Below are 23,062 nucleotides of genomic sequence, written 5' to 3'. Positions count from 1 at the left end.
ACGCTTAGGACGCGGAAAGCGTGTGTATGTAGGAGGAAGCATGTCAAACAGATTTTATTTTTAAAAGCTGCTTATCTATAAATATAGCAGAAGAAAATAAATATTTGGATAACATTAGCGTGTTTGGATTGGGTTAAGAACTACTTTACTTCCCTCTGTTATTTACTTAAGCCTCTGCTGTGCACGTGGCTGGCTGGATGGGCAGACCCACGTTGCGTGAATAAGGCCCCAACAAAAAAAAGCCCGACAGGTACGGCCGAGAAACACGAGCCAGTTCCATGCTAATGAAAACTGCTGGTGCTGCGGGAAGCCTGTTCAACCCTCCTTGTCTGGAGGGAGTGAGGAAGCAAGCAGGAACGCGTCGGAGAGGACAACGGCTTTGCACAAGGCAGGACGGGACTAAGTTCAGTCGATGCAACTGGGAGTTAATCAGAAACAGCCCCGGATGCTCTCGCTAAGCTGCTGCCCCCCAGGAGCCAGCAAAGGTGACCTGGCTCCCATAAAAGCAACTCCCCAGATCACTAATCACCACAGGAGCAGCCTTAATCGTTAAACGGGCTCCTCTCGATCATTGCTCACCGCATCCCTTGCCCTTTGCATCCTCTCTGAACCCTCGTAGGGCTTTCGGGTCTTGCACTCCCGCGCCTGCGTTCCGCACCGCACGCGAAGCGAGCAGCCAAAGGCCGGCAGGGCAGGCGGCTGCGCTGCTCCCCACGCGGCGCGTGTCCGTGTACTCACACTCCTTCATCATGCCGATGTCCACGCAGCGCTTCAGCCGACACGCCTGGCAGTGCCGCCGGTTATCCTTAGTGATTTTGCAGTCACCGTTGAACGGGCACGTGAACATCGCTTTCCTCTTCATGCTTCTCCTGAAGAGGAATGGAAAAAAAAACAAAAACAAAACTCAAGTTGCCTTGGGTCAAATCAACACCGTTTTGAGCGTGCTCTGAACATCGGGAGGAGACGCCAGCACAAATCCAGCTCTCTGGCCGCAAACTGCTGGAGAGAGATGGCTAAGAGGGTGCTGGGAGCATCCCTGACCTGACTGTTCAGCTCAGCTGGCTGCTTGAGAACATTGAGTTGGAGAGGGTGTACCCGGCTGCGTGCGTCTGCGGGTTTGGGCTCAGGGGCTCAGGCATTGCTGCACAGCAGGGAAAAGGGAGGACTTCTTACAAGGACACAGCTGAGGGGTTCAGCCACAGGTTAAGCAGCTTTCCGGTTTTGAACAGATATTTTGAAGGCCATAAGAAAGGTGGAAGGATTGTAGAACCCCCACCACCACCAGAAGAAACCAGAGTGGAGACAGGCATGTACCAAAGCAGTGCGTGTTATTAAACATTTACCAGCCTTTAAAGCCTAGCTTTGCTAGAATAACTGGCTGGAGCACATGTTTGCGTGTGCAGGAGAAAGAAATCTCACTGCAGGATACGAGAGAAACAACACTTAACATAATAACCCCCTCTTCCACCAAAAACCACACCGTGCCACATTAATCCGCTGTGGCAGTCGGGTCTGTACATCTTCCAAGTACAAAGGGTCAAAGCCAGAGCTCCCAGCGAAAACTGGCCTTTCCGCGGGGCTGCCCGGCGCGATGCACGGTAATGACATGTTACAGGCATAGCTGAGCTGGTCCATCCAGGGCGGTTTCTCCTCTGCCTTGGGAGATGCCCCGTCTTGGCTTTGGAGAAAGTTACTCAAGGCTCTGCCACCAGCGAGAGAAGCTTATCTCTGGATTTGCAAGTATTTCTAAAGGTGCCACTCGGTGGTTTAAATGAAAAGGCGACTTGAAGGGAGGCAGACCAAGGCCAGGGTGCCTCCAGGCTAGAAAGTCAGCGGGAGGGTGCTCAGAGGGGTAAATTCAGGTGCAATTCAGGTACAACAGTGAGAAATCCACCACACCCCCCCGAGTTAACGCTGTATTTCAGCACCGGGATGAAGAGGCTCCTGCTAGGCAGAGTTGCTCTCCTTGCAATAACACCCCTCCGGGATGCCGAGCTGATGGTGCACGACCCCCGTGCTCCATAGGCGAACACCACAGACGTATGGGCGACCCCAGGCTGAGAGGGCGAGGGCAGAGGGGCCCCTCCAGCCCAGGAACAGCGCCAAGCCCGCGCTTATAGGGTATAAATATAAAATATGTTCTTGGGCTGCAGACCCAAGGGGCACGTAGCATGTAATTAGAGGCTATTTTAGAAAGGGAGATGTAAACAGAAAGGCTTTACCCTCCCTGCACCTAACATGAATAAATGTATTTAGGAAAATAAATACAGGAGGGGCGGATGGCAGAGCCCTCCGTAACCTGCCTTATGCTAAGAAATTCCTGCTTCACCCAGCAGCTGGCTCTCAGTTTATCACTTTTCTCTGAGTTTTTCCCCTTCCAGCAAGACCTTTGATCTCCCAGGAACAGGGACAAACGTTGCTCAGCTCAGGGGCAAGTCAAGATTTGGACCTGAACAGCCTAAAACCCCCCAGTTTCGGTGATTGACTCTGGTTTTGAGCATCTGGGGCAGGCAGGCGGCTCATCTTTTCCCCCGCAGCACAGGGCAAGGCTGGGGAATGCACAAACAAGCCAGAGAAATAGGAGGCCCTCAGGCAGGGAAAGATGTCCCATGTGCAAGGGCAAGCCACCATTATGGGTTTGGTATGAAAATTGCAGTTTATTAGAATACAGGGTGGCTGGGCACAACAGCCGCTTTGCTGCCCCAAGGGTCCATGGCTCTCGGCTACGCGGGGCCCCGAGGAGCAGCCGTCCGACCCGCAGCGGGATGTCCCACTGTCTGGCTCCGGTGTATTTTTACGAAGCTCCAGAACTAGCCATTTCAAGGCTCGTTTAAGATCCACGTCCCAGGCAGGCTGCCAAATGTTAAAAATAACGAGCTCCCTCCCCGCGCCAACCCAGCCCATGGGTGAGAGCAAACACGGCCACGGCCAGCAGCAGGGGAGGGGGGTGTGCTGAGCAGAGGGCGATGTGCCCAGGTCAGGGTGGCTGTACCTGGGGGTGGGGGGTGGGGGTGGAACAGGGGCAGCATTTTCCGTGTCCGCTCTCCGATGTAGCCCCTGCTGCGTGCAAGTGCAGCAGTGCAAAGGACAGGCTGCTGCGCACCCAGGGGTCACGTCCACCGCGCAGCCGTGCCTGCAGGACACCCCTCTGAAGATGCCCACCTGGCTTTATCTTGCCCAACAGATCGGAGGAGCCCTCCAGGCACGGCGAGGGCTGCCGTTTGCCTAACTGCAGCTCCACAAGCTGGGAAACCTGACCACTAACCACCCCCCCCCCGACTGCAACAGCTGAGCTCCATCCTTGGGTTTTGGTAGACATACACCTGATGGTCTGACCCAGCACCCCGAGGAGAAAGCAAACCCCAGCGCCTCCATGAAACAGCTTTTAGGTTATCAGAAATGTGAAGCTGCAGAAAAGCCAGATGGTGAACAGCAGCCTGACAGCCCCCAAAGCCCAGCCCGAGCCGGCATCCACGTGTGGCCGGTATCAGTGGTGCGCTCAGTCCTTCACCGCATAAGGCTGATCTTCAAAGTCACTCTTTCCGAGTTTTTGTTGGTGAAGTGGGCTTTAAATACACCCAGCTCCCCCACTCGCAGGACCTGTGCGATACCGTTTCCTGACAGCTGCCCTACTCATTACCAGACCCCGCCGCGACCTCCCTGGCACATCCTTTCCGTCACCCGCCACATGGGTAATACACGACGAGTCATTCTGGCACCGAGGCTGCCGCAGAACCACCTCGCACAGCCATCGCAAACTGCCTGGGGTAGGATAATCCCCCGTTTCTCCCCCGTTACACCTACACGCAGCCGCCCAGGGAAGCCCCGTGGTAAACCAACGGCCAAGTCAATGCCAGGAGCAGAGCTGCAGCTCTCTGGCACTCATTTTGCATCCAGTTGCATTTTCTCCCCCAAATCCTTCCAGCTCCATCCCCCACTCCTGATCCCAGGAACCCTCCAGACCACTGCACCTTGCCCTGAAATATCTTTAGAGACCCTGGGTATGCAGGAAAAGGGGATGGATTGATTTTTTTTAAGATTTCATGTAGAACATGGCAAAGAACTGGGGAAAAGTACAGGAGTGGGAGATGCAGTGACGGAGACAGGATGGGTGGGAACTTCAGAGGTTTTGAAATACCCAGAGCCCTTCTGAGCAGCTCTGCTATTAACACCCGATGTCACTGCACCGGGGCAAAGCTAGGACTGTAGGAGAAACCAGAGAAAACCATGGATGCTCCAGCCAAGTCACAGCAGAATAAACTACTCCGGCTTAGTTGCTTTTTAAGCGCTCCTGAGCAAACAGCAAAGCCCAATAAAAGGCCCCTGTTGCCATTGGCATCATCAGTAAACGGTGGACTCTGAAGCCAGCAGCCAAAGGTTGCCTCACGTCTGTTTGTGCTGCAGGTTACGTGCACATCTGAGCACTCAGAGGTGCCAATAAATGCCTAATCCCATTTATAGAGTCATTAAACCCAGGACCTCCTGGAGGACTTCACACCAGGGAGCCGTGTCACAGCGGCATGTCCCCAAGGCAGGTGAGTGTCACCCAGGGGCCCCCCAGCAGCTTTGCTGCCACCCCAGCCAGCCAAGGCTCAGGCTGCATTTTGCCGCATCCCTCTGCTACGGTGTACGAGGCTCTGGGTACAGGAGAACTGGTCCTGGTCCAGCCCACAGAGTCACGTCTACAGCCCGAGCGCAACCAAGAAAATCTGTGGAACCTTCCCAAGGTTTTGCTGCTGCAGTTCGGTATTCACAGCTGCTCGCTCTCTTTTAGCCCCTTCCAGCCAAGGCAGCGAGTCCGACCTCCCCGTTTCTGTAAGCAGCCACCAGAAACAGATACCAGCACAGTGATTTTTTTTCCAAAGATCTGCTCAGGGAGCACAAGCTGAAAGCTGAAAAAAAACAGCCAGCGCCCACAGGCACAGCCTGTTACAGACCCCGAGGCGCTGGCAAAGGGGCACGTGGCTTTTCTAGTAGTGTTAGGGGTCCAGGCTCCTCCATGCCAGTGCTGCTATATTTTGATGCTGAAAGCACTTAGATACTGTGGCAGCACCAAGCATTAATTAATTCAGTGATTGAAAGTGGCATGTAAACAGGGCTATATAAGCAGGAGAAAACACACCAGGGCCTAGCTTGGTGAGAGCGTGCCTAGAAAGGAAGATTAAAAAAAAAAAAATGTAGTAAGACTCTTAAATTGAAAATAAAGGCTTTATATGGGGCATGAAGGGCTAGTGGAAGATGAGAGCTTTTCGCATCGTTAAGGTGTCTGTTCAGAAATACTGTCATAGTTGTACGTCTTGCATGATTACAATGGTGTGACGATACGAGATGGGGAAACGCAACAGCAGGGCTCACAACAGCGCAAGAGCCGCATCACACCCAGGAAGGGTTGGCCAAGCAGCCCTGGACATTTCAGATGTTAAAAGCCAGACTGTTGCCTCTGCAGCCACAATAGGGGGATGGGGAAGGTCAGGGGCACCAGACCAAAGCGCAGAGGAGAGCAGCTGAAAGAAGAGTTACTCATTTAGCGGCAGTAATTGAGGAAAATGTTGTTGCTCAGGTTGGCCCGGCATCGAAGCTGCCCTGTTCAAAAACAGACTGCAAGACTGTGGTATGTGAAAACCCCCATCGAGCCCTGAAATTCCTGCAAGAGGAGGAGTTATGACTTTGCTGTGAAAGTTCAAGCTCTGGTTGCTGTAACAGCCCAGTTCAAGGCGTAAAGCTGTGCACTCTGGTGTCTGCAATCCCACGGCCACCTGTGCCACCATCTCATTACAGCGCAAAATACTTGAGCAAGGCTTTTCCCAGCCAGTCCCACGCCAGTCACTGTCTTGCTTCATTTCACCCGCGCTTAGTCATTCTCTCGCTTGGTGCAAGTGATCTGGAACTCCCACGTGAATGGGTCAGCACTGTCTGCACAGGAGCATCACCTGGGCAATGCAGGGGTAAAACCGAGCCTCTAACAAATCTCCGCAAACCTGCCACGCTCCAGGCTTGGGGAGCCTGGCAGCTTTCAGAGAGGTTTCTGCCTTGCTGTCCAGCTTAAGGCCACTCAAGACCTCCACCTGACAGTGGAAAAAAAAAAAAGCCTTGAGGCAGCTGCACACACAGCCTACATCTACCTTAAACCCCCAGGAACGAGAGGGGTGGCTGAGCGACTGCCTGGTTTTGGGAAGAGGTTGGTGCCCGCTCCAGCAAGTGGGCAGAGGATCACATGTGTCTCCGTACACAAGTGCACGGAACAGACATTAGGGGCAGTTTGCTTTCAAGAAAAGAAGTTTGTGGCCATCACACCGTTTTAGTTTTCAAAGACTGATAGTTTCAGGTGTATTTTCCCCAGGTACCATCTGTAGTGTGCCAGAGGCTCTTACGCTCCTGCACACGGAGGTCTGCAAGGCTCCCAGACAGATGGAAATCTCCGGCTAAGGAGAAAACAACTTATTTCCCAGTAGCAGGGTGCCACAGCGAGCCACAAGAAGGGAAATAGTACGTGTTCTCTCCATTATCAAGATCTGCAGGCACGTCAGCTGTCTGCAATGCGGGCACAGGTCTGGCAAGGCTGTCCGCAGCCCAGCTGGGTAGGGACACGGGTAACTGGAAGAGCAGCCAGGCAGCACCCTGGGGGTCCCATCCTCCAGGCTTGCTGGTCATGGGGTAAGAGTCCTCCTCCCCAGAGACCCTCACTCACCTGAAGAAGCCCTTGCAGCCTTCACAGGTCATGGCATTGAAGTGAAAGCCAGTGGCTCTGTCCCCACAGACGCCACAGATACGGGGCATGTTCTTGTCGAACTCACCAGCCGGGTCGGGAAGCGAGGTGCTAGCAGCCATGGTCTCCATGTCTGGGAGAGCAGAGAAAGCCAGGTATTTATTCTGTAAAACTGTCACAGCTTTACAAAAAAGGAAATTAGATGCAAATCAAGGATTCTTCCTTGGCTTCACCACAATTTGGCAAGAGAAGCTTCTGCGTTCCCTTTGGCTCTGTGTACCCACACCACCAAAAAGCAGGTTCTAGCTCGTTTTTAGTAAGCGCACACATTCGCTTATCTACCCAAGTAAAGCCACGACTGATCCCCTCTTCCTATGCCCCCAGCCTTAAACAAACCACAGAACATGCTCACAGAGGCTTGCTGTGCTTCACTGGGAGAACTTCCATAGCCTACCCTAAACCCAGATAGGTTCCCCACCCCCCACTCCTTTGTGTTTGTTTTCAGGGAGCCCTGAAGGGACCAGAATTCACCCAGACTGATGCTGCAAACCCACAGGGAAAGAGGTCACAGCACCGACAGGCTGATGCAGAATTTCCCTCGTGCACAGACAGGAAGCAGCAGCGGCACACTCGCACCGGCTCCCGTAAGTGAGAAAAATCCCAAACGTGAGTCAAGTGAACATTGTTTTAAAAAAAAAAAAAATAATCATCAACAGGGACCTAAACAAGGGAGGGCGGAAATAGTGCTCCTAATGCACATCCCCAAAATTAATAGCGAGATGAAGCTTTTAATAGGCTTCCCCTAGCTTCCAGTATCCACTGGTAGAAGCCTGTTTGCTATTAGAAACGCCAAGCATCTAGAAGCACGGGGCAAATAAAGGTTAGAAGTTTGCGTGGTGCCAAATCTTGGTGAAGCCACGCCAAGGCTGCGGTTTCAGACGGCACCATCCAGCAGCTCGATAGGACAGTGTGCACGTTCTCAGCAGCTCCTGTGCCTCAGCCTCCCCCCCCACGGGACAGAGTTATCCCCTCTGCACACCTCAGAGTGAGAAATTTTAAGTTGATTCGAGAGCTTCAAACAAGCTTTTTTTGTTTGAAGTATGGCTCAATGTTTTCTCAAGAGGCACTGCGGATAGCTGCTGCCTGGCTGTGTCCAGTCTGCTTTCACGAGGTTTTCAGCAGGTGCTGGAATTGTGCTGTGCAAAATACTCATCAGTCACCCAGGAACTCCAGACAGTGAGACCGGAGCAAAAGCGAGTTCAGAAAAAAGCAAGAGGACAACCCTACAATTTAAGTCTCGCTGTAACGTTTACCAGACTGCTGCTGCTCGATCCCAGTAAAGCCTGGACTCCTCTTGATCCTCTGCCAGGGGACAGCAACTCTGCAGAGCTCGCACACGAGGCTCAAAGGCCCCATGGCAGCCAGCGATGCCCCTGGAGCACCTGAGGATGCACAGCTCCCAAAGCAACCCAGGACTGGGAGCTTTCTCCAACCTTGGTTTCACCTGTACCTCACCTGAAACCTCGCACAGTCCTAGCACCTTTAGATAGCACTAGGACCAGGCTCCGTTAGGTAGGAGCCCTAGCTGTCCATGCTGCTTGGAGAAAGCTCCCGGGAAGAGACAGGCACAACCACAAGGAGAACATCCTCTGCAGAGGAGGGTTATCATTTACCTGTATCAGGAAGATATGCCACGCTCTGCTGGTGCATTTCCCAGGAGCTCTGGAGCTGGGACATGGAGCCACCTGCAATTAAAGAGGCAGACAGGACACAGTCTGAGACGGCTTAAAACTGATCAAGGTCGATGAGTCAAAGGAGAGCGTCCAACCACACAGCCTGGTCACGGCTCGCTCCAGCCCCTCGGCAAGATGTGAACACCGTGTCTGGGGTGGGGTGATCTCGACACAGCCTGCCAACTGGGGTACCGCTCGTCTGGTTCCCACCCCACCTCCCCCACCTCCTCCCTGCAGATCCAGGAGGAGATACCGCAACGGGCCGGCCACCCTCCGCGCGCTGGCCGAGGGAGCCGGGGGAACGCACCGGTGAACACGGCAGCCACCCTCGGCGAGAGCAAGGGCACAGGAAGGAAAGACGGCGGCGAGAGGTGCTCAGCTCATTCCTTTAGCCTCAGTAATATTTTCCTATAAATTTAAATTTCACAATTCAGCCTGTCAAGCATGCAGCAGCGTGAGACCCGTCTGCTTGCGTGGGATGGCATAAAGCAGAGCTGAATGGCTGCTATAAACACGGGTCTTCATTCAACAGAGCATGCACGCTCAAAGTCAATGGGAACACTGCAGCACTGACTACGTGGAATTTTTTCCTCCCTTCTCATGTCATTTTGTTCTTTCAGCAGCCCTGCTCACGGATGGGAAACGCCACACCAGCACCAGCTAACACAGTGTTGGGACAGAGCTAGGAAAAGGTTCTCGGGTGCTTTGCCTTCCTTGAGCTTCTCCCCCAGGCCTGGCTAACCTGCATTAGCAGCAGGGCAAGGGGCTGGCTTGTCCCTGCGGATCACCCCACCGTTCAACGCAAACTCTGACCCTAAACGATGAGGATGCCACGACGTAGGGCCAAAGCAAGCGGGTGCAAGCCACGTCCCACAGCGGCCAGCTCACAACACGTGCCTCCAGCCAGAGGGTTTATTTCCCCCGAGCGCTGCACTGCAGGATGGTGCCGCAGCTACCACCGAGGGCCACGGCAGAGGTGAACGGCCGAGAGCAGCACTTGGGCATCTCCCCTGGGAAAGCAGCGTACGGTGGAGCTTCTGGATCCAGGATAAGCCCAAGACTCACCCGGGCTTGGCAGAAACCTGCTCAGGCCAGCTCCCAAGCACCCTGCTGCTGCGCATCCGCCTCCGTCCCAGTAGGTTTTGAGGTCTTCGGGGGGAAGTAGGGCGCAGACAGCCCTGAGCAGGCTTGCCTTCCTGAAGGGCTGGATTCCAGGAGTGCCGCCAGCCGCTGCATACCAGGCCATAACAAAACACCTGCTGAGCATCCAAGCTGGAAGCTGCTCCATTTGTCACACAGGGCATCTCTCCAGCAAGCAGCGGGGCTGCTTTTGGGCGAAGACACTTGTGGAGACCTCGGCAAACCTCCTCCCTGCCATACAGGCATCCCAATGCACCGTTGAATACTTCTCCAGTGCTTTGTATTGCTCCCTGCTCTCCCACACCTTCCCAGGACCGCACACGGGGACACTGACACTCCCAGCATCATGAGGCAGGATGCAGAAAGCAGGTGCTGATGGCAACCTGTCAACCTTGGAGGGGTGTCTCCCACCCTTGTCACGCCTCTTGCTTTCTCCAGCTCTCAATTAAAGAAACAAGAGATTATTTGGTCACCGATGTTCACTAGAGAGTAATAAGTCTGTGCCAGATACAATTCCCACATGGATGATGGCACTCCTTCAACCTACCATCTCTGACTTCTTGGAAAACGTTACTCAGCCCCATAATGGAAATGACGTTGGTGCACAGGGTGGAGCACGCATAGGAGTTTCCCTCCGTCCCCTGAAAGGTTGCTCATTCATCAAACCTGACATTTAGCCTTCATCTCTTGGAAGAAGCAAAATAATTTGTTAGAAGCGCTGACCTCTTTTTTGAGCAGGCACCAGAAAGGTCAAACCAGTTTCGTAGCTGGTTACAGCAAAGTTGCAGCATCCCAGCTGTCACCCCAGCGAAGCTCTGGGGTTGGCTCCCAGCAGCCATGCTTCGCTAAATCTAACATTTCCCCATCATCTCATCCATGCACAGGTCATGAAATTTCAAGTTTTGGGGGGATTTGCATGGAGCCGTCACAGCAGCAAAGCTCAAACAGCCACAAGATGCTGGCAGGGAAGGCTGCGTGATTGTAATTAGCAACCAGAGCCCTCCGCTGGGAAGCTGCCAGATGATGAAGCAGCACAAGGAGCCACCACGGTCAAGGTTTAAAAACGTGGGAAAAGCTCACCTGCGGGACACCCTGCGAGGGCAGAACAGCACAAAGAAGCCAGCTGATGCTGTGCAAGGGCTGCAGCCGGCGGCTCACCCCCAGCCTCCCTGCCAGCAGCTGTTATTCAGGCCAGGGTTGCAATATCCCTCGTACCTGGGAAGCCGGGAGGATGTGGCAAGGCAGAGGCCGGAGCTGGCTGCCCCTGCACACCCCTCTCCCTGCCGTACCCGGAGGGCTGACTCACTTCTGCTGGCCACCGGTGCCCGGAAGACCCAGCCCCAGGTGGGTGCCGTGCCTCCCCCTCGGTACATCCCCACGGCACAGCCAGCCCGTCTCCCACCGGCGTTCGATGGGCTGGTGACGCAACCCTTACACACACACGGAGCCTCCACCGCTGCAGCTGGAACAGTCATTAACCCCGGGCAGGAAACGTCCCAGCTTTGGCCTCCAGCCCCCCCTGACTAACCGGAGCCTCGCAGATGTGGGCTGGGGGCGGGCGGCAGCTTCCCAGAGCAGGTGGCTGGTGGTGGAGCACGGACGGAGCCGCTCGCTGCTGGCCGAGCGCCCTGTGTGAGCGGCGGTTCAACAGCTGGGCTCAGGGAAAGCAGCAGGCAGTCGGGAAGCTAAAAGACATCTCTTGGAAGCAAAACAACCGTAGAAAGGGGAAAGCATCCCTTGGAGGGGTTTGCCGTTCCCTAACTCCCTAACTCCGTAACTCCCTACAAACCAGAGTAAATGAAACTGAGCTAGTCATCCTGAAATTGGCGTAACAGCCACTGAAACCATCGCCCAGTGCCCACGGGGTGGCTACAGGAGCATTGGGACCACTGGCATGGGATGCAGGAGGGACACCTGTGCTACAGGGCAAGGAATGAGAGCCCAGAAAGTTACCTGCCCGTACGGGGAAGCAGGCACAGCGTGTGCTCTTCTTCCTCCTTTATACTGAGCCCAGAGGAGGATCCTGACTCTGTATTTATCTCTAAGTACCCTCAGTAACCTCTCAGAAACCGGTACAAAGTATTTTGCTGAAGCGTTTTCTCATGCTTTATCACTTTCCTTTTTCTCTCACCGAATTGCAAAAGTCCCCCTCACAGCTCACCAGGACTTGGCAGAAGGGAAAAGGCTTCGGAGGACGATTGCTCCCGCTGAAAGCCTCATCATCCGCATCCAGCATCTGTACAGCAGCAGGTTTCCCTCGGGCATCGCAGCACCAAAACACCGCCAGCCTCCCACTAACCACAGCAATAACCAGAGCTGGGAATAACAACACACAAGCCAAAACAAAACCAGAGCCAGAAGCCGGCGCTGGAGGCTGATGGGACACTGGTGGTAGGGCTGCTGCTCAGCAGCCAGCTGGGCTTCAGATGCCCCCACACTTTCCTGATGTGCAAAGCCAGAAATACATTTTAACGTGAACATCCAGCGTAAGAAATAGCTAGAAGCCAGACCAGGGCTTTGCCTGGCCAAGGATATGGGTTTGTATTCAGCCAGCTGCTCCCCAGGAGGTTCAGGCTTTGCTGAAATCTGGGGAAGAAACCAAGCCAGTTAAGGAACAGCTGAACATTCCCAGAAAACAAGACTGACATTTCATTAAAGAGACTTATAAGTCCTTGGTGTTTTGAGACTACCGTCGTCAAACATTTTCAGGATGCAGAAAATAAAACTGTTACAATACTGCGAAAGTATTTGTCACATTCTCAGCATCTTCGTTGCTCCATTAAAATGTATTTTTTGGTTAATTCATTTGCCAAGCAAAACAAAAAAAAAAAAACACTTTACCCACATGGCCTGAAAAGAACAGGCTGGTTTTTGAAGTCTAAGTAAATCCTCACCCCTGGCACTGCTCTGACTTGCTACTGAAGACTCTGCTGTCTTGGAGAGACCCATTCATTAACACGGAGGTTTTACTATTTTCCTGGCTCACGCTCAATTAACACCACTGTTGACATGTCAAAACAAAACGATGCTCCACAGAGTCTCTGCAGAGCCTCTGGCAACACTCTTGCATTTTAAGAAGCTTTTTCCAGTACAAATCAGCCTATTCATAACATCTAGTTGCAGCATGCGAGCAACCCCCTTCTCTATTAAAGAGACAATGAAATAATATCCTTGTGTAGCTCCAGGGAGGCCTGTTATTTAGCTGCTTTCCATGAGATTTATTACACAGTGGATTGACAGCCTCCCAGGGAGATGAAGCACTGCTCCCACACGAGCCCAGCACCAACCCCGTGCCTGGATGGTGGCTCTGCACGCTGCATGTGCATGGATGCGGCAGGTGAAGCTCCCTGTGCTGCCGCACGGTTGGATTCCTCTTGCTGCTGCTCACCTCTGTTTCTAGTTTGGAAGGATGGTTTTTGGTCAGGGGGTTTATTTTTTGTGTGTGTGTTTTGTTGTTGTTTGGTTGTTTTTGTGAGACCCAGAGTGCCTGCAATTTACTGGGAGCCAGGCAAGGAGATCTGGCAAGCCTGGCGGTGTCACGAGACTGGCACCTATTTATTACCTGATGCAAGTCAGCTCATGCCACCCCTTCCTCCATTAATTTGATTAGATGTAAAACCCTCCCGGAGCCTCTGCTAACGCCCCCAGACCAAGGCTGGAGGCTCCTCCATGCCAGGCAACACGTAAGCATGACAATTCCTGCCCCAGAGAGCCCAGACACTCCCAGTCTGCAAACAACATGTCACTGCAATGAGGCATTCAGAGGAGGGTCCAGCTGCATGACAACCAAAGAAGCTACAAATACGAGTTTCAAGAAGGTCAGAGAGACTTAAAGAAAAAAAATCCCTCTGTAAGGAACAGGATGCTAATCTAATTTCTTGTGAGGAATCAGGCACTTGTGGGCTGCCTAAACGCTTTGTGGTATGGAAGGGAACAAGCCCAGGGACACGCTGATCTCTATTACGGCCCCCAGCGCTCCCCAGTAACGTGGTTAGGAACAGACAGCTGAGCAGCCACTTCCCTGTTAGCAAAGCTAAAAAAAAAAAAAATAAGTGTTGACAGAGCAAGACCAGGGTCTGCTCTCAGCCCAGCAGGGCTCTCACCAGCCCCCTGGGGCCGCACTGTGACCCTGGAGCTCCAGCATCTGGGCATCTTTGCCATCACATCCAGAACCTGGGAAGCCAGATGGGAGGAGAGGCGATGCACAAGCCAGCCCCAGATTCCCGGGTTTGGATTTCCAAGGTCATCAACACAACAGGACTATCCTTCCCGACTCTTTTGCGAAGGATGATTGTTCTCCAAAGGGGTCAAAGCAGCACCAGGAGAGCCTGCAGGCACACAGGAGCTGCAGAGCGTGCAACCCTCCGGGGAGGCTGCAAAACAGGTCCAGCCTCCCGCATCCAAAGGCACAGCGAGGAGTCCTCAAGCAAACACGTGTGCAAGGCAGGTGTGAGGGTGGCGGACGTGCTTCCTCTCACCTGCTGCAAGGCAGGAGCCGGGGGCTGGAGCCCAGGCACAAATTGCATCAACCATGGATGGGAAGCGCAGGAGAAGCCTGTTCATTGACCTGGGAAAGGGGCCAAGGGAGCTGGTGTACGGCAGGGACGAGGGCTGGCCAGGGACAAGCACCACAGTGCAAACCCTCAGCAGCTTCACTAACACGGAGAGGCAGCAGGAAAAACACCTGGCCATCTACAAGCTCTCCTAACACATTAGCCAAGAATCTTTAAATGGTCTTACATTAAAATTAGGCAACAAATCCTTACACGTGCAGGAAAAAGGAGAAAATACTTCCAAGTGCCATTCCCCTGACTGGAAGGAACGAAGTAAACTGTTTTCCAGATTACAGCTCGGGCACTGCATCAAAAATGCCTCCAACCTGACTCCTCGCTGGCACACCACTGTCATTTAAGCCACAAAAATTAGACTGAGCACTCACTGCAGCAACACATCTGGATCGGCACACCAAGGGAGACCCCACCAGCACAGTGTTAGTGGCAGCTGGGTCACTTTAATAAGGGAATTTTATGCGATGCACCCTTTCTCAAACTCTCCTTCATCAAATAAATGAAAGCAACTTTTCATACAGCCGCAGCTTTGATGCAGGCTGGCAGAGCATCCCTTTTTGCATCTTTGCTGTATTGTGGCTTTTCAGCAGAAGCCAGTACCTATTGATGTTGTCTGGGCTGGCTGCGGGAAGATGGAAAGGGGCTGTTTGGCATCCGCCTGGCTCAGCCTCTGCCCTCATTCCCAACCGATGAACCTCATCCGAGCATGCATCCTCTCTGGACCAGCTTGATGTAAGAGTCTGCAGACACAGAGCCAGGTCTCAAGACTGCCTGCCAACGGGGATGAGCAAGCCTGGCACGCCTCACCTGGAGCAGGGGCCATTGGTCGCTGATAAGAGTAGTAACAGAGAGAAACATTTAGTTGCAGCACTGCAGGAGCGCCCACAGACCCCACACCCCCCACCCCGTCCCTGCCCCGAGGAGCAAACACAGCAAAGAGGCAAGAGCCAGCCTGGAACACAGCGAGTTTCAATGTGGTGAAGGACCTGCAAGCGCTGCAGCATGGGAACTGGAAACATGCACTGGGAAGGGTGGAGCATCCTTCAGCATTGAGTCACGGGCCACCATGGGCTCCATCAGGCTTTTGACCTTCCTCAGCAGTCTTTTCAGTAGAGACCTCCTGATCCAAGACCCCTGCCTCCTTGTCTGAAACTCCCTCTCTAGATTAAACCAGCTCCTAATGCCCACAATCACAAAAAAAAAATAAAAAATAAAGCAAGGCCCTAAACTGCTTGTAACATCACACGGAGAAGGAGCTGCTGCATTTTAACACTTCACATCTGCAACACTGATTCCTTTAGGAATCCAGAGCCCAAAAACATTTCCAGAGTAAAACTAACCAAAACAAGCTTAGAGATAGGAGAACGGTTTCAGCAAAGCGTTGCTCTCATGAACCTGGATTTCAAAGAAAGCTGCGAGCAATGATTCACAACCTGTCATCGTGCAAAACAGCCCTGTAAGTACCACACATTTATTTAAGGATACATGGCTATGAGCTACACCAACCGCAGCAGCAGGAATTTTTGTTTTCTAGGACAAAAATCCAAAACTACTCAATCAGACCAAAAAAAAAAAAAAAAAAACCACACCCCAAAAAAACAACCGACCATTCCCACAGACTGGCCATTCCCCACCCCACTGCCGCCACCAGTTTGAACTGGAGCAATGGCTCCTTTCCCTTTGCAGGTCTAATTGGGTCCAAACTGGGGAGCACTGGTGACCCCAGAGTTGGGCTCCAGCAGCACCACGATGCCCGGGGGAGGGGGTGGGCGCTCAGGGCCCTGCATCCCTTTCCATTAGCGTGCAGCAGGGCTGGGTTCCAGGAATGGGCTAAACAATTTCTATTTCCCCTGTTATGGGAAACCACGACCGCTTTCAGGTGGAACCGGAAAGTGGGAGAATCCTCTGCCAGCCTCATCTGAGCCTTCCCTACCCTCTCTGCCGTTCAGTACCCAAACCACAGGGGCTGCCGGTGCCCAAGAGATGGTTCTTCAGTAGAAGATCCCCCCGACGCAGAGGAAGAGGCGATTTACAGCAGCTCTGGCTGCTCCTGAGATAAGAGCAGCAAAATAAGGAGAGGGAAGGGTGAAAGTTTGCCAACCGATAGAGCAAACAGCAAGGCAGATCAAACACACCCGTGCCGGGGCAGCACACCCCAGGAGGGGGAAAGCAGGGAGCAGGAAATCAGAGGGGAACAAACAAGCCTGGCAGCTTCGGAGCTCCCGGCCCTCGCAAAGCCAAGGTTAGACACGGAGGAGACGACGGTCCCACGTGCTGGATGAGGCCAAGCACGGTATTCAGCCCCCACAGAGCCCGTTATCCTCTCTATCACACAAACACAGCAATATTCCTTGCTCACTAGATCCTCCTAGCAGCTGGCGCTTCAAAAAAGTTGTATTTAACCATTCGATAGACATCCCTGGCGCCTCAGATGAGAAAGGGCATCCCCATGGACCACGGTTTCCCTGCCCGACCTGCACATATTGCAGGAGCAAAAAGCCAACTGTGCAGGCACGTGCTTGGCAGGGGACGCCTGTCCTGCCCGCCAGGACCCCCTGCCTGCTCCACGGCCTTTCACCGAGGCAAGCAGCACCTCCTGGGTCCGCGTTCCCAGGACGCAACCCACGCGGAGCAAAAGCCCTTTCCCATTCAACACACCCCGCCTGAACAGCAACCTCGCGAAGAGAGGAGCTCGCGAGGCACCTCCCGGAGCGGGGACACCGTGCCTGCAGCCCAGCGGGTGCACGGTGCCTCATTTCCTGAGCCGTGCCACGGGAGGATGTTAGTCACGACCGAGACGCAGCGGCGGCCGCCGAACCCACGCCTCGCGGGCCAGGAAGCTCGGCGGGTCCACGCAATGGAAGCCGCGTTGGTTTTCTTTCGCTCTGAAGCTGCTGCGTGTGTTTGTGATTTAAGGGGAAAGGCAGCTGCAAGATGTTAAACTGGATCACCCCAATAACAGCTTGGGCCCTGGTACAGCGCTGAATTTACAAGCGGAGTTTAAAATTCTGGCACAATGGCCTCTGTGCGCTACCTAAAACACGGTCCCTTGATCTCTGCCAAATCCTGTTACGCTGCATCCAGGACAGGACAGGGGCATTTTATTCTTTTTATTCCGCTAGAAAAACCTGAAAGACACCAGGTTTTCCCAGCTTACTGACCCCCCCCCACTCCACTCCACACTCTGAAAGTGCACGTGGACCTTCTCCCAGAGCTAGCCCAGCAGTGGGAGACACACCACCTCAGCAGCTTAGTTGACGTGAGGCTCGACAGGAGCGTTTTCCAGCTCTCCAGCACAGCTGGGTCAGCCTAGAACCTTCCCGGCAGCAGGCTGCAGTGGGCTGCCACCCTGGCGAGCAGCTCTGCCAAGGTGGAGAGCCCAGGGAAGATGCAGGCTGGGTGACAGACTGCTTCGTGTGACAAGTTGCAGTCATCACAGCTTTTTCCCAGAGCACCTGCGTCACTATGCCCAAAGGTGCTGCAACCACCCACAGGGGTGGGGATGGTCAACGCTGCTGCAGCCAAGGGGTTTGGTTTGTGTGTGTTTACCCCCAAGTGCTCCCCTTTGTCAAAACTGGTCTGCAGACACAGCGAACACGTGCAAGCATGAACATGCCACACGTCAGCCAAGCAGTTACTACAGGCTCCTTCCCACCGCGGACGGACGCGTGTAATGCTGACTGCACCGCGGCCGGTTTGGCACCGGCGCGGAAACCCACTTTTCGCTCATTCTCGTGACCCAGGGGCCGAAGCGGGTGCTGGAAGAGGATCATTCAGCTTTGAAGTCACCAGGAAAATAGATGCACAAATGCCAGTTCACGGGAAGGATTCGGCCCCGTCCAACTTCCCCTCTGACTCACCAAAGCAGCCCACAGGACACTCTGCCCAGATGTGGGGGAAGAGCCTCCGGCACACCCAACCGACCTCCTCGTGAGCCCTGCAAAGCTACGGCAGGTCTGCTCCGGAGGAGGCTGAGGGAGCTCCCCGCCTGCTTCTCTGGGAGACACCGCTTCAGGCAGGCCAGCTATCAGCCAGCATCATCCCTACCCCAAGTACTCATTAGGTCAGGAGAAACAGAGGGACAAAGTACAGAAAATAATTAGTCCCGCTAAGACCTTCCCCCCCACCCCCGTCTTTTATGACTTACTGCCGGTTGGGGAAGTGGAGAAAAGTCATGCTTAGCCTGATCCTTGACTGCAGGACATCCTGTTCGACTGTCCTAAGGCATTCACGAGCTGTAGAATAAAGTTAGCTATGGGAAGCTAGCAATAAAAATCCCAGAGAAAAGAAAAATCAAGTCTGGAGCTACCGAAGGTACCCCACGGCAAGCTGAGGCCACTGCGGGGCCGTTGCTGCTGAGCCATAAGCAGCAGAACTTGGTTTGCTCTTCGGATGGGTGCAGTGAACAAGCACACGTGTACCGGCACAGCCTCTCCCTCCAGCACCGCAGCCAGTGCAGCTGGCACTTCTTTGGCCTGCTATGGTTTTATTGACATTTAAAGACAGCAACCTCCACGTGCACGTCTGCGTCCTCAGCCAAGGGATGCAGAAGCTCTTGCTTCTTGCTCACCCACCCCGGGCTCCTGGATGGCAATCCGGCAGGATCGCAGAGCGGGAAGCATTTCCAACCGCAGAAAAGGCTCCTAAATTAAATCTACACCAGCTGTACTGTGCAGTGTTTGGCATTAAGGTGCTGTAACCCTAACCCATTCACAAATTATCGGCAGCAGATGTCTCTGCTTTTCCTACCCCTTTGGCTTATAATTTTAACTACAGACAGGAGTAGCACATAATAGCTATTTCCTCCTTTCACATTTTCACTTGTTATCTAGAAGAGTTATTTCTCCAAGCTAATGCTTCCAATGGAAAGCCTGTCTTTAGCTTAGTCAACATGATTTCCATGCTGATATCACTGTTGCTCTGCCTGTACCGTTGTGCCTCCAAGTAACACCACCACACGCGCACCCGGTAATTGCAGGGCACAGCAAGGACAAGTCAAAGGGAATATTCTGCTCAAACAAATTCAGAACAGCAATTATTTCCACAGATGCCTCCCTATGACACTTAGTGGCACCTGAACCCTTCCTAGATTTCAATTATCCCTTCCCTCTTGCTCCAAATCACTTGTGTGCTTCATCTGTGCCTTTGTTTCCCAACCACTAATTCCAGGGTAAAAACAGATGAGGAACCCTTCTGCTCGTATTCCAGAAATTCGACAAAGGCCAACAGAAAGGAGCTGTCCCTGCATGTGGCAAATACCACACTCCTTAAGAGCTTATCCCTTATTTCGAAATATATGCAAACAGGTTCTTGCTAAGAATGCAAATTGCTCGATCACTCTCCACCAGAGAGTGAAAATGCACCAAGAATACACAAACCCCCAGGGACTCCCCAGCAACTTCAATAATGAAAATACTTCATTTATTGCATCGAGCCTACCTTGAGGTTTTTTTGCTAGAGACGGAGGAAAAACTTCAGCTGATTAAGCTGCAAAGTGCTACTGAAGTCTGCATAGACATAATGATCTGCTGAAGACATGCCCTACATTTGGGAGAGGAACTGAAACTCTGCTGAAGAGGAGAGTTTAAATCTTCATGCCCCGACTCTGAGGAAGTGCCAGGAGCTGAACGGCCACTCTTCAGCAGAAGTGGCTCCCGGCTGGTTTCAGACTGCCCAGGAGAGGACAGGAGGGCTGGGAGAGCCACGCGAGCTCCTTTTAACACCACAGCTAAACCCACACAACCAGGTCAGATATTACAACACACGCATTCCCCGGGCTTGCTTGAAATAAGTGCATGAAGCCAGGCAAGCCACGCCAGCGGCACTCGGATATCAAGGCTGGGCTGCAGAACAGCTCCTCTGTGCAAGGCACCAACCCAGAGCTCTGCAGGAAGGGTCCAGAATTCAAGGTCTTGGGATTCACGAGGTCATAACGTACATGCAAAAGATAGGGCCCTTCTGAGGCTGCTGATCTGCTCCAGTGGCCTTTGAAATAATAAACTAATTTACTAAGATTCCTGGAGATAGAGGACAACGTCTGAGGTCATTCCCAGAAGTAGAGACCTGGCGGCTTTGGTCAACCTGTGCTGGAAGCAGATTATGTTAGATGTTTGCTGCAAGGTGCCACTCAGCCACACTCACAAATCTACCTTGGGGCAAGCAAAACCCTCCCATGAAAGAGGAAAAATAACTTTTAAAGCCCCTTGCATCCATCTAGGCTTGTCAAGCTGCTCTAGTTACAGCTTTCCTACTCAGCTGCATTATTTCCTAAATATTTATTATTCCCATTATTTATTAGGGTGGGGAAAGACACCGACTTGGAGAAAGCTGCAGTCTAAGAAGCAGCAAGTGACAGAAGAGTTGATTTGTGATGGATTAGTCACCCTAAAACAACACCATAGAAACACAAGCCTTGACCAGCCCTCATTACAAGACCTAGATAAACACAGAAGCCTTCCCCACTTTTTTAAGAGCGATCCAGCTTCACCATCGAGCACATTTCCCAGGAATTTGGTATTACAACAGACAGTAAGTGGCATTACAAGAATCCTGTTGTTAATTAGAAAATAAAATGTAGCTCCCAATACACAGCATAACATGACTGAAAGCCTCATGACTGCAATCAAGCAGGAAGTTACAATACGACCATGGAAACTGCCAGCTTTTGGGCAAGACGAGACCCAAAAATCAGTGTATCCCTGGGCCTGCTTGCACCAGAGGGACGGAGCTGGAGCATCACAGTGGGTATTTCCAGTTTATGGGAGGAAAAAAACCCCGGAACACAGCCATGTCATCTCCGAGGCCATCCCACAGCCAGGAATATTTGCATGCACGCAGATGCAAAAGGGTAGGAGCTACAAGTGAACATCCCCAGGACCAGACTAACCCTCACCAGCTCCTCAGAAGGGATCTGTCTTGTGCACGAGCTCCAGAGGCTCAGCTCGTCGTAGCGATGCCTCCTCATTCATTACTTGTTTATTTTCTTTCTTGTCTCTCACCTTTCAGCCGTGCTGAAGTCCAGCCCGTGCACCCATACCTCTCTCCAGCCCAGGCGCTCCTGCAAACTTCAGTTTCCTGAACAGCCACAGGCAAAGCAGTGATTTCTCAGTCAATCTCTATCAGCTGACTGAAGGAGAAGTAGAAATGCAGCAGCCACAGGTTAGAAGAGGCAAAAGCACCCAGCTAAAAGGGGTGGGTGCAAGAGCAAAAGGAAAGCCAGAAGTCAGACAAAACTAAGAGGACATCCGCACATCACCTCTCACCAAGGAGATAAAAGCTAAAACAAGCCCAGTGACCATTAAACCTTTGCACTAGTTGCCGTTTTCCCCCTTGAAGTGAAGTTTTGGTCAGAATCACAGCCTATTGCTGCAGGCCAGGGGCCCTAAGGAGAGGTCAGACCCACCCCCCCACCCCCCCCAGCCAGCCAGGCTGCTCCCCCAGACCGGGACAGCTGTTTACCTGCAGCGGGTGCCCGGGCAGCCTGCGTGGAGCAGTTGGCTCCCAGGTCTCTGCTCCTCCTGCCTGTCTGGACGAGCAGACAGGTAAATTCAGAGCTAAGCACAGCCACAGCACGTGATGCCAAGGCAGAGTCATGCCCTGCCCTTGACAAGCAGTTCCTTCTCCAGCAATTTTACTGCTGCTTAAGGAAGTGAGCGAGCAGGGTTAAAATTGTTCCCTCTACTAAGAAATCTGTGGGTAATTCTGCTTTTCTCCTTCCCAGAGATGAGCTGTAGCAATCCCATTCCCCCACATCAGCCATTTTCAGTTCAGCTTGTCCCGGACCAGAAAGCACTCCGACCAGGTATGTCTGGGCTGCAGAAAGAAACAGAAATGACATTTTCTGCACTTGCAACTGCGGTGTCCGCGAGCAGAGGAACCCACTAAGCGCTGCCTCTGACCTGCCAGAAGTTAAGCATCACCCTTCCTATGATTAGATCAACGTATTATCCATCGATTTAGGCATGCAGTGCTGTTGGTGCGTTGCCTCAGATCCCACCTCGTCTTTTCCCCTGCCAAGTTTGTGCAGCAGGGATCACACAACCATGGTCACAGTGTCACAATATACTTCACCGGCTTGAAATTCTGTCATCCATGACAAGTAAAACAAACAGAAGGGAGTGTTTCCTGCGGTGCAGTAGCTCCATCGTGCCTGTCAGTGGTTCTGGTACAGGCACAGGGTCTCCCACCCCGCGATGGCGAAGGACAGTTTATCTTTCAAGAGCATCAGGCAACCCACCTACATTGGTTTTTGTGCCCTCTCCCAGTGACACGCAGTGTCAACACAGAGGACAGTGTGGGAGGCCACCCAGAGCACAAACAGGTTTCTTCTCCTCTGTCCAACACTGACCAGACCACAGAATTACTCGAATGTCTGAGCAGGAAGCAGAGACCTCTGAAAACCATCGCCTCTCCTTTGAGCGTGCCAGTGAGAGCACAACTTGTACCTGTCTGTGCCTGATAAATGGACTTTCAAGAACTGCCTGCACCCAGACACCAGGACAAAAGGGCAGAGGAAAGTAACGAGCCAGGACTGCTGGGCTGGGAAGGGCTCTCCTCCTCACGGAAGAGTCCCCAGAACAGCGGCGTGAGCTCAGGACTGGGAACCAGTCAGCAGCATCTCCGCATACAGCATAAGCCAGACTACAGAAATAAAGTCTCTCTTCCTGGTGACAATAGCACCAAGCGCAGTGTCCTGTCCAGGAGGGCACGAGGACCTCAGGAAGACACAGACGGAGGAGAGACAAGTGCTTCTCGGTCTGTGTCTCCCAGGGCATCACGTTCAAGCTCCACACATGGCAGCCCGTGCTGACCACCCCTCTGGGGACACAAAGGTGAGCCAACGCTCCCAGGTCTGATCAAGGACACTTCGTTCCGCAAAACTAAGCAAATCTAAGTATAGACCTCATTTGTATCTT

The 23,062-nt window shown here is 52.9% G+C and overlaps 1 protein-coding gene and 1 long non-coding RNA gene across 3 annotated transcripts in view; one reads left to right on the top strand and one right to left on the bottom strand.

Moving 5' to 3' along the window:
* The window catches only part of VDR (vitamin D receptor), a 39,949-nt gene that overhangs the window by 11,660 nt on the left and 5,227 nt on the right, over positions 1-23,062 (bottom strand). Inside the window, exons 4-6 of one of the 2 annotated variants that reach the window (XM_040581166.1) lie at positions 8,380-8,451; positions 6,689-6,839; positions 739-869 (exon numbers count right to left, since the gene is read on the bottom strand). In XM_040581166.1, coding sequence (XP_040437100.1) covers positions 739-869; positions 6,689-6,839; positions 8,380-8,443 — 346 coding nt within the window. In that variant the 5' untranslated portion in view covers positions 8,444-8,451. Of the gene's footprint in view, positions 1-738; positions 870-6,688; positions 6,840-8,379; positions 8,620-23,062 lie in introns of those variants that run through there. The other variant, XM_040581167.1, reaches the window with a different exon arrangement.
* Positions 7,216-12,318, top strand: LOC121081866. The gene is made up of 2 exons (XR_005825839.1): positions 7,216-7,350; positions 11,724-12,318. It is a non-coding gene; the product is annotated as an uncharacterized LOC121081866 (long non-coding RNA).

The sequence above is a fragment of the Falco naumanni genome (genome assembly GCF_017639655.2).
Source record: "Falco naumanni isolate bFalNau1 chromosome 20 unlocalized genomic scaffold, bFalNau1.pat SUPER_20_unloc_1, whole genome shotgun sequence".
In the NCBI taxonomy this organism is placed as follows: Eukaryota; Metazoa; Chordata; class Aves; order Falconiformes; family Falconidae; genus Falco; species Falco naumanni.
Note: the sequence above shows the minus strand (reverse complement) of the source record. Positions and strands in the feature narration are given on the sequence as shown.